At 37.0% G+C, this 11,240-nt stretch overlaps 1 protein-coding gene across 2 annotated transcripts in view; it reads right to left on the bottom strand.

The window, feature by feature from the left end:
- Positions 1-306: 306 nt before the first annotated feature.
- Positions 307-11,240, bottom strand: part of PROX1 (prospero homeobox 1) — a 52,165-nt gene continuing 41,231 nt past the window's right edge. For both annotated transcript variants that reach the window (XM_008070085.1, XM_008070086.1), the window contains exon 5: positions 307-5,876. In XM_008070085.1, coding sequence (XP_008068276.1) covers positions 5,691-5,876 — 186 coding nt within the window. In that variant the 3' untranslated portion in view covers positions 307-5,690. The remainder of the gene's footprint in view (positions 5,877-11,240) is intronic.

The following is an 11,240-nucleotide window of genomic DNA, read 5'->3' as shown; positions in this document are numbered from 1 at the left end:
TTGAGCTAAAGCTATTTTGGGGGGTAAGTTTGAGGGCTTAAATAAATACGTAAATAAATAATACATGAAGATAAATTGGAGAGAAAAGTTTTCAGAATGAAATCGAGGCAATAATGACAAGGCATTTGAAGTCAAAAAGTTGTTTCTAGGAATTATGTGCACTGATGTTAGGCTTGAAGTATTAAGAATTGTAATGAAAAGAAAACTCCATACTTGGTATTATAGGCATAGCCATCCCACTGTCTGGCAATTTGGACTTAGGTTCAAAAATTAAATGTCATATGTTTAAAAAAAATCAAACGGCACTGAGCTTGTAATGTATATTTTATTTTGCACAAGCTTGCATATATACTGCACATACATTCAGTTTAAGAGGAGATGGAAGGCACACAAGGCAATTGGACTACTGTATCCTTTAAGTGGTACAAAGCAAAAGGTAAAAGTTTGGAGAGTATACAAAAGCTTAAAACACACAAAGTAAAACCCTTTTCCCACCCTCCCCACAACAACTTTTTTTTTCCTGTTTTAAAATTTAGTAGCTGCCAAACTAATTTTTTTACTTTTATTTTAAAATCAATTGTCTACTGCACCTTTTTATTTTCTTTTTAATATGGACAGGGAGTCTCATTGTGTTTATCATATCAATTAATATTACAGTACATCCTTGGTAATACAAAATTGTACACCTTCATCAAATAAATTAGGATAAATTAAACCAATAAATTATGCAAAGTCTTCAGAACAATAGACAACAACAAAAATCCACAATTGAAATTGCCTCTAGCTAAAAAAAAAAAAAAAAAATCAAAAATCGACTTTATCAGTTCAGTTATTGTACTATATTCAAATCAAGGGTCTTTATTACAAAAAAAAGAGCTCAATAATGCTATTTACAACATATTGCTAAATAATATAAAGGCAGTGTTTTGTCACGGTTTATACTATATACATATGAGAAATGGCTGGGACAATATTAAGGGAAGCCTCGACCTTTGATTCTTCTAGGTAGCGTTGAGATCAACCCCAAATACATTTGTTTCTAGTTCTAAATTTGAAGTGGCAATGTACAATTTAAAAATGCTTAATCTCCCTATGTGGAGGAGTTGAACATTTCAAAAATACAGAATTAATACATATTTTTTCACAAAAGAAGGCCAGCTTATTTGTCTGTTCTGCTTATGTTTGTACATTTGGGGGGGCATCAGATTTGAGAGAAGGCTCAGTTGAAAAGACTCAAAGTCCAGATGCTTCCAGATTCTGTTATATTCTTAGAAGGATAATTATAAGAAGATGCAAAGGTTAAATACCAGTTTTGATCCCAGCTCTGAATATGAGCATTTTAGCTTTAGTTTTATAGATGGTTTACAACCAACAGATCTACAGAAAACAAAACTGCATTTCCTTCAACATAACATTTAAGTGCAATACAGTAACTGCTTACTCATATAAACCAGTTACATTTTAATAAGGGGAGCTTTTTGAAAACAATGCTTCTTGTAATTTGCAAACACAGAGTTTGTACCAGAAGGAAACATTTGTACTATTCACACCAATGAATACGCTATAATATACATGGCAAAGAGATTCAGCACTGTCTTCACATATACACCGCTTCTTTCAGGGGAGTCTGTAAACCACTTTTTCTTTCATGAATTTATGATTGCTTCTGAGGGACATCCTATTTTTAAAGGCCCCAGATCTTTAGCTTTATGACTTACTATTAACGTGTGTGTGTGTGTGTGTGTGTGTGTGTGTGTGTGTGTGTGTGTGTAGGGGGGGTGTTACTTACTAAATGTCTTCATGTACATAGAAAAGAAATTTCATAAATTTACAGAAACTGCATTACCCTTGCCCTTGACATCTGATAAAAGAGACTGTTATCTTTTAAAAGTAGAGAGCAGGATTTTCAAGAATGCTTTCAACTGTCTATACAGTCATTGTAGTGTTCCTAATAAATTCAACAGATGTTGTGAGAATGTAGTTATTTATTAAAATCTCATGTCTTATGTAACAACAGCCATGAGGTTAAATATTTACATTGCTTTATAAAAGTTCCCCTCTGCTTTAGTGTTTCTGTTTTGCTTTTTTTTGTTGTTTTAAATTTTTTTTAAATGATATTCACCCACATCCCTAGTACAGTAACAAAGATTCTGCAAACATAAAACACTTTAATTAAATAATACTCGGAGGCACAAAGCAAACTTCAGGAATATGTGGGTGAACATTTACTTAAATAATTACTACATTCTAACATCTTCCACGTGTTTTACCATTTAATGTGAAACGTCCTCATTAAACAGCCAGAGATACAGTAAGAATTAAATGTTTTGTTGCAAATAGAACATTCTTTTCACAAAACATAACAAATGTCTAAAATAGGTTCTTAAATCTAGATAGGAAAAGGTAAGCTTTCCACTTCACACGCATATATATATATGTATATTTTACATGTGTGTATATGTGTGTATGTGTTTTTATGTTTACACATCTGCACACACATATATAGCACATGGTATGAAATATTGCTTCTATACTACTTTTCATTAGGCTAAGAAAACACAAGATTTGCACCACAGTTACAAAAAATTGGCTTCTACAAGAATTTTCAAAACTTGAATGCTGCTCAAACAATTGAGGAAAAAATAATTTGCGGTATCAAACTGTTCTAAAAATTCTCTTCTTCAAAAACGTATTCTCCCGCTTTGTTTTAAAAAGACACAAAATATGCATAGCTATCAACGTTATGTCAAACAGCCAGAAAAAAAAATCTAGTGTTTATTGCAGCTGTAGTAATTGGAAATAAAGTCAAAAAGATGAAATCGAAAGCCACAGAAGGCACAAGAACAATTGTACTTGTGGGAAAAAACTGGTATTTTGAAGGATTTTTTAAAAAATCCCCCCCGCTGGTGCATTTTAGGTCTAGGCACAGACTATAACCTCAAGTGTATACGCAAAAATAATTCAGGGTTAGAAGAAAATAAGTGGTAGTGTGATATTTCAACATAGACTTTAGACTTCTTTTTTTCTCCTATGTAAACTGTCCCTCATCCTTCAGCCTCTCACCACAGAGAGTTAACTTTCTCCCAAGTAGCCAATTTTCACTTGGTGAGAGTTGAGCTAAGATTTAAAAGATGGTGATTTTAAAACAACAAAAACAACAACAAAAACCTGTTAAATGAGAGTTTTGAGAGACAGGTTTTTGTCAGTTTCTAATGCACTGGGAGGCACAAGATTTTATGATTGTAAAACGGGAAAAACCACCTAAAAGCAAAGTGATAGAGTTCTATTTTCAGAACAAAGAGGTGAGTTTATCCTCATGTTGGAATTTTTACTCTGAAATAATTTCTATGCCTCAGTGAACATTGAGAGGATATTAGCAGTAGGTGAGTGCATCAACATTTGGTTGTGAACACATACTTTTACTTATTTTGTCTATTTAAATTAGAAAGGCAGGGGAAAATAATATTAAAAATTCAAATAAGTCTGGAATCGATATTGAACTTGCCCCAGATCAAAAAAAGTTACCTAGCAATCTGTCTACATAGGTGAATACACTACAGCTTTGCCTTTCACCATGCAAATGGCAACACAATAATGATATAAATTACATGGAACAGCAGAGACCCAGCTGTATACTGTCATGAACAGTAAATGTCATACTCTTTCAAAAGAAGGACGTCAAAAAGAGTGTAACTACAAGTTAGATTGCTTCTCTACTTTGTGCTGATTGAATTTTTTTCTGCTTTACTCCAATGTCATGATCATAAAAAAACTTATTTTTTAAAGCAAGCCAGGAATATAACAAATTGGCTCTGATGACTCTGTGTATTAGGAGAGAGTGAGCCGGGAGAAGTGTTTAGTCGTGGGTGCAGAGAAGCAGTTGGTACTCCAGCCCACGCGGCTGCACCCTCTGTCCACACTGTGAGGGCCTGTTAGTCTCCTGAATGATGCAGGGCATCATAAGACTGCACCGTTTAATTTAAAGTCAGCAGGTTTTAAGGCTTTGTGCTGACAATAATTGTGTTCATACATTCCTGTCCATCAGCAGAATTTATAAATGATGTTAAATTACAGCGATCGGGTCAGCTAGTCAGTCACATGGGTCAAAACCTGCATTCTCCAAAGTCAAATGTAATTTTTATAAAAATTAAGAGAAAATGGTATTGTATGTTCTATATGTTTTAAATACCAGATTTGTTACTGTGTCATCTTAGGAGGTGTATATCAAATAACCTAGGGGAAAGGAGGGGTCTGGAAAACACTATTAGAATGAACAATGAATTCTTACTGCATCTGCACACAAAAATCCATCTAAGAAAACAAGTGTGAATCCATATGATTTTTAAAATGCAAGTATGGGACATTATATACCATTGAAAACCTGTGAAAAAAGGAAAAAGGAGAACCACCGAAAGAAAACATAAAATAGCAGCTAGCTTTCTTATGTGTGCTGAAATTGTGTCTTTTGGGTTAACCCCATATTTTCCTATGCTATATAGTCTTCTTAAATTTTGGTCAATACTAGCTTCTGAATTGGAAGCGATATTATCAATTGCTTTAAAATGTTATACCTAAAATGAAGAAACAATTAATTAGACTGTCACCACTTTGAATACCCATCAGGGTAGCGTGGAATTGTATATGAAAACGGGTCGTTCTCATATGTGCTCCTCTTAGGAGGTGAATGTTAAGTCAGCTAACAGCTGTCAACAAACTTCTAGTGTAGGGAAGAGTTTTATGGTCAAGTTGGAATTTCTTTTATTCCTTACTGGAAAAAAGTGTTTAGCAAATAGTGTTTTAAGAGAAAAAGTGTTAAACAGAAATCATTCTTTTAAGCATATAAAGTTGAGCAGAATAAATTTGAAACTTATGTGCCTTTTAATATCTGAAGCGAAATAAAAAACAACAAGTTACAGGGTTTTTCTCTATGAAGAATGATATAAGCTCACTTATCATGAAGAAGAACCTAATATAAAGTTTAGGGAGGTGACTAGATGATCATGTAGAAATTTCCAGTCTCATCCTGAGAGAGCCCGTTTTGTGCAAAATGACTTTGCCTCCATAAGGAACTGGTGCCATTTCTCTTAGAAAAGTATTTATAGTGATTGTTTTTCTTTTTTAATTTGCCTTTTGGGGTGCTTTTGAAAAGTGAGCTGCTCATCCATCATATTTTTAAATATGTAAGAAAAAGCTACTTATTCAGTTCAAGCCAAACAAAATATTTAAGTGTATGAAGTGGTTTCATTGAGTTTTCAGAACTTCTTAGCAGTAAAAACAAGAGACACATCACTGTCTGTAGAGCTGTGCTGTGTCGTGGGTTTTCCTCAGCCAACTGCCATTTGCAATAAGTCATCAATCAAGCAGATGCATCTTTAACAAATTCCCTTCCTTGCTAATATAGACTTTACGCCAACATTCTTTTTCCCTGAAAATTACCCCTATTTTAAGTCTCCAAATGTTAAGGGCCTCGGGCAAAAGTAAACTAAAGGCTGAAGGAAAACAACCATCCCCTTGCAATGGAAAATAAAAGGTAATGAGAGAAAGATGATGAGGAGGAATTACCAGCTGATTTCATAACATATTCATGCCTCCCATACACATACATATGAAATCAAAATCTAGACACATATAACTTTGACATCAAAGGGGACTGCTACTATTCATACATTCAAAAAGAGTTGTTGCAATTTCTACTCATGAAGCAGCTCTTGTAGGCAGTTCGGGGACTTGAAAATCTCAGGGACTTCACTATCCAGCTTGCAGATGACCTTGTATATGGCCTTCTTCCAGGAAGGATCAACATCTTTGCCTGCGATAATGGCATTGAAAAACTCCCGTAATGTGATCTGCGCAACTTCCAGGAATCTCTCTGGAACCTGCTGATACAAGGAGACAATGGCATTAATAAAGTTTTCAGTTTCAAGTCTACAGTTCTTCCAAGGAAACTGAGCTAAGTTCATTCTTTCAGAAAGGGGCTTACATGGCACCTGCATTTTCTAAAAATGGCCGGCTCTATTCTCTTATGTAAAGTCGTTATATATAGTAGCATTGTGATGTGGGGTTGACAGCTTTGTAGCGTTTTAGAATGAGACTTGTGCAAAGAGAGGATCCATGGAGACCTATTGAAAAAACTAGGATTTCATTGTATACATCAAGGTAGAAAAAGGGTGATTGCTGGGATTCCTCACTTCATTTAAATAGCTGCATTCCAGAGAAAGTCTCCAACTAATTTTTCAGAATTTAAATCCCATTTCCTTTTGATTTCCATTATGGGAACAAAATGTGTTCTTAAAATAGGATAACAAACAATTGGACTCTACATAAACTAAACCCACACTTTGAATGAAGAAAATCTTCTAAAATCTTAGTTTCCTGTTTGTCTCAGAGGATTGTTGGCTCAGATGTTAAACTGTATATGCAACTGATCTGCAGCAAAAAGTGCTCTATATACATAAAGGAATAAGATAATGACATTAACATGAAGTCACAAAATATAAAATGTAAATTGAATCTTATAATACTACATCAAGAACTACTTTACTTTGATATTAAATTTGCTCCAGAAAAGAGTGATTTGCACAACAGATATTAATAAGAAAAATGAACATTTATTGAGTGCTTACTGTGTGCCAGGCACTGTGTTATGTACTGAATATGAATTATATCATTCAATTCTCCTAATCTCTCTATGAGATGTTATTGTCCCAACTATACAATGAGAAAACTGAGGCTCAGAGAGATAAAAGGAATTACTCAAGGTCATAATATTTCCAAGATAAATATTCCCCAAATATTTTTTCTAGAATCCTTATTTGTTAGATCTTTCCTTCCATGGCAATTAATGTGTGTGTGTGTGTGTGTGTGTGTCGTGTGTGTGTGTGTGTGTGTGTGTGTGTGTGTGTGTGTGTGTGTGGGTTCTCTTGTGTTCTCTTAATTGTTTATTTAATAGTCTGATCTCCTGACTAGGGAAAACAGTAACTACTGATGTACTTATTCTTTGTAAGTTACTCATAGTTAAGCATGGCCTATCTTTCCCCACACCAACATAATGAATTCACAGGATAATGCCATGAACTCGTAATTTTCTAAGTACACATTGACACTCAGTAGATTGCTTTTAGTGGGGTACTTATGCATTATTAATGCTTTATTTTCACATTAAGTGCAGACATATAAGGACATAAATTTATTGTAGTTGTACATGTAGACTCACCTGTCTACACATATATAAGAGATGAAAGATTCTCCATCTCATTTCAGACATGCCATTTACCAAGTAAAAGGGAGGTACTGCTATGCTGAACATGCTCCATCCCTTTTTCCCCACCTTCTCTCAACTGGTGCAACAGAACTTTTTATAATGATAGTAACTGGTAAGGACAACTAAACAATCCCTCCACATCCCTGTTTTTCAAATTTAAAATAGAACAAAGAAATGCATTGCTCCTAACAGCAAGTCAATTGTCCTTTATAAAGAAACCTAAAATCTCCCCAGAAAAAAATAAAAGGGGCCCCATTTGGAACCAACAGGAATCTTAAACTAAGATATTTGAGCAGACCCTTCCAAAGACTTCCACACTGGCTCCTTTCTCAGGACATAGCTCCCAATGTTGCTGGGAAAATCACCCAAAGCTCCATGTCTCCCGTGGACATGCAAACCCAAGCATCCAAATGGCCATTCCCTGTAGAGAATTCATGTGGATTTTTCACAGGCCTTTGGTGATTTCCCCCCACATCTCCAGTATACGTGAGGATTTGTTGTTGAAGGAGAGCTTAGCTTTCTCACTCACCTTTAACAAATAAAAAGTCATTAAGCGGTCTTTTTGCGTACTCTCCCTTCCTTCCCCCCCCAGATAATCTTGCACAATTTATCAAATGGGCATTACTGAGAGGGAATCTGGCTGAGAACAGTTTAGCAGTACAACTACCACTCTAACTACTTGGTTTGGGAGCAGTTAGCCAAATGCCTCAGAAACATGATCATAGGTTGTTTGGGGGGGCACTTATTAAAATACACATTTCAAGAAGCGTGGTGTCACTGGACACTGGCAACAGAACCTTGAGGAAAATCTATGTTCCTTGAACACTCAGGGATGCAGGGTGCCAGGGCAGAGAGCTTCGAGGGATGAAGGTGTGCGCAGCTGCTGGGAGGAAGCCCTGCCCACTCCAAGAACCCCAGAGGTAGTAGGGGGAGACAGGGGCATGGGAAGAGGGAATTGTTGGAGTTCATCAGAGGAGGGAGGTATGTCTAGAACAACATCAACACTCCGGTGGGAGGGAAGTGTAGTTGTAGGATTTGCCCGAGAACAAATCAAGGTAATGTCTTTGGGGGCGGTGTGCAACTTCCATCTTATTATTCTGACACATAGTCGACTTTGCTTCTCAGTGGTTTTTAGTGAGTTTTATCCTCTTTTAAATATTCCTCTCTTGTGGTAATCACAGACTGTATTATCTTTTGCATTTGTGTCTTGATGTTATTAACTTTCCACCTACTTGTGTCTAAGTTTTGATTACCTTATCATAAAGTGTCTTTCGATAAGGAGCCATGGTTTCTATTCAGCACAACCCCTACAAGGCTCAGCAGAGTATCTGTGCAGAGTCATCTGATAAATAGCTCATAATGAGATCGTGCCTTCTGTTTTACTCTATGTTGCTCTAGAGTAGCAGTTATATTCTCCCTCAATACTTAAAAAAAGAAATGCACTTAATGCTGAAATAAGATAAAATTTGAGTTGGAATAGATATCAGAAATCATCACTTTATGAAAAAACTATGAGATTCTATTAGATGAAGAAACTAGGAGATAATGAAACTGATGCAAAATGAGATATCTTCCCATTAAAACCATGCTCGCTCCCTTTTCATGTTTTTTTTCTTTTCAATTTCTACTATTTATATGAGGCATCGAAACCTTGACAAGCTGTGGATCTGTTGTCTAGAAAATCCACAGAGGAGCTAGTAACTTCAAAATAAATGGAAATGGTATAAAAGGTTCCCAGGAGGAGACTTTGGCTATTGGTTTATGTTTGGGAAGGGATGAATCCTTGTGAACAAATGAATTGGTTAGTTAATTTAGTGTTTACTTTGAGGCGATACTTATGCAACAGACTGGGTTGGATAAAAGAAAGTTAAAATGAAATCCTGTAATATTGGAGCAACTAATCTTTTCTGGTGGCTCCAGAGGCATACTGTAGGGTAGCAACTGTTCTTCTGAGAGGAGGCCAGCGAATTCCATTCACAGGTAGAGAAATATTACCCGTGGAAAAGGGGATCCTCACTTCTCTGCTTGAAAACTTCCCCTGGCTCCCTTTAACAGAGGTAGGGAGGCACTTTGTGATGCTTTAGAGGGCATCTTAGAATTCAGGCTTATAAGAATGATGTTGCTCAAATTTTTCTGCACCTCTTCACACCTAATGACTTTCCAATCACCAATAAACATCTGCAGAAAATCCCTTAGTGACAAGTAATCCCTTATCTAGGTTTCTTTTAATAGAACCCAACAATCTGCAGAATGAACCCTAGAGTATCTCCTCAGCATCAGGTGGCAACAGTCAATCAAGTCACTGGAATGCAAGACAATACAGGCTGCTGGAGGGGTTGGGGGAGGAGAGAGGGCCAAGCCTTTTGGACATGCCACAGGGAAAAAACAAAAGGCTTCCAAAATCTTTGGCTGGAACTCTGAGGCTATTGTGGGAGCTGCTTTGCCCAGAGTTCTTCAGGAGAGGAGAGTGGAAACTTTGTTTTGATAAAAAGGCATCCCAATATAGGAGCCTCACCCCAGATAGTCTTGCCCTGATATTTGGAGGAGAATATAATGCGATGAGATACTTGAATGCACACATAAACTTGAAGGGGACCAGCTATTAGTGTCTACTAATTTTATCACAATTGTTTGTACTTGTGTCTCCTCAGAGCAAACAAGGGCCTTGTGGGCTTCCCTGAAATGAGAAAAATGAGAGGAGGTTTTCAAGTCTGCTCAGTCTACAGCTGGGCTGCGCACACACGGTGTGTTGGGTGGATGGTTGTTTTGCTGTTCTTTTTTTTTTTTTTTAAATTATGATCAGAATGAGTGGCAAAGACACATTTTTTCCCCGTCTTCCTCCTCCTCTTCTCAGTTGCTTTACCTTCAAGGATGATTTGTTTTATTAAACTGACTGTCCCTAGCCTCTGCAGTACATAATAAAAGCCTGACATAGCAGGCTGCCTGCCTTCTGTGTCCTGCAGATACTCATCATAAGTGTCAGGACATACCAAGGTTAGCGGTCACTGGAAGTGTGCTCGCTGGCCCAAACCTTGCCAAACGCTCTTGGCAGCTGAATGAATGTCACAGAGAATAGAAGGGGAATTACAAAGGTTAAAAAGAAGACAGCCTCTCCTATTTTCTGGAGACAGAGAAGCTGATTTTTCACACCTCTGAACCATCCGTAAGCTCATTCATCAGCCTCTTGTGGGGGACCTAAACCTTGCCCCTTGCACAGTTCTCCATGGACACTCCTCCATCCTCAATCCCCTTTAAAAATTGGCCTTCTGGCCTCATTTCATCAGTGAGATGATCTTCACTGAAATGGACGGAAAACAAACCAAGCATCGACCTCTCTCCCTAGCCCCCTCCTCAGTTACCAAAGACTCAAATGGCCTATTAAGCTTATCAATAGATTACAAACCTCATCAAGGGAAATCATCTTTACGGTTTATCCTTTGAGCTATTTTTTTTTCCAAACTTGCTTCAACAGAGAAATGGAAAAGGATACATATGTATGGGTAGGCATGGCTAACAAATGGAAAAGTGAAATCCTGTCTAGTATTTTGGTGAGTTAGTGTGTGGGTTTTCTCTCTTCTTCCTCCTCCATTTTTTTTTAATACTATAAAAGGGCAATAAAATGCTGACTGTTAGAAGACAATGTCAAGGAGAAAAGGGTACTGGTATTTTGGATACTCTTCACTGCTCGCCTTGGAGAGAGAGTTATTCTTGTCACAAACCCTTTTGTCTGCATCTGCTGACTGCTTGCCTGTAGCCAGCAGCATACTTTAACTGTTTTGTCACCTCCTAACATCACATGCATCAGCTGTTGGGCTTTTGTTACGGGTATTGTAGAACTAATCCGCTGTGGCTGTTCTACTGTGCAGTAAATAAAACAGAAACGGGCTTCTCAGACTATTCTGCATGAATATTTCAGATGGCTTTTACAACTCCGATTCACAAAATCAAATAAATAAATAACTCCCCCAGTCACCCCCCA

This window comes from Carlito syrichta, unplaced genomic scaffold, assembly GCF_000164805.1.
Source record: "Carlito syrichta isolate Samal-C Ts95f unplaced genomic scaffold, Tarsius_syrichta-2.0.1 Scaffold312893, whole genome shotgun sequence".
In the NCBI taxonomy this organism is placed as follows: Eukaryota; Metazoa; Chordata; class Mammalia; order Primates; family Tarsiidae; genus Carlito; species Carlito syrichta.
The sequence above is the reverse complement of the archived record's forward strand: the minus strand, read 5'-3'. Positions and strand labels throughout refer to the sequence as shown.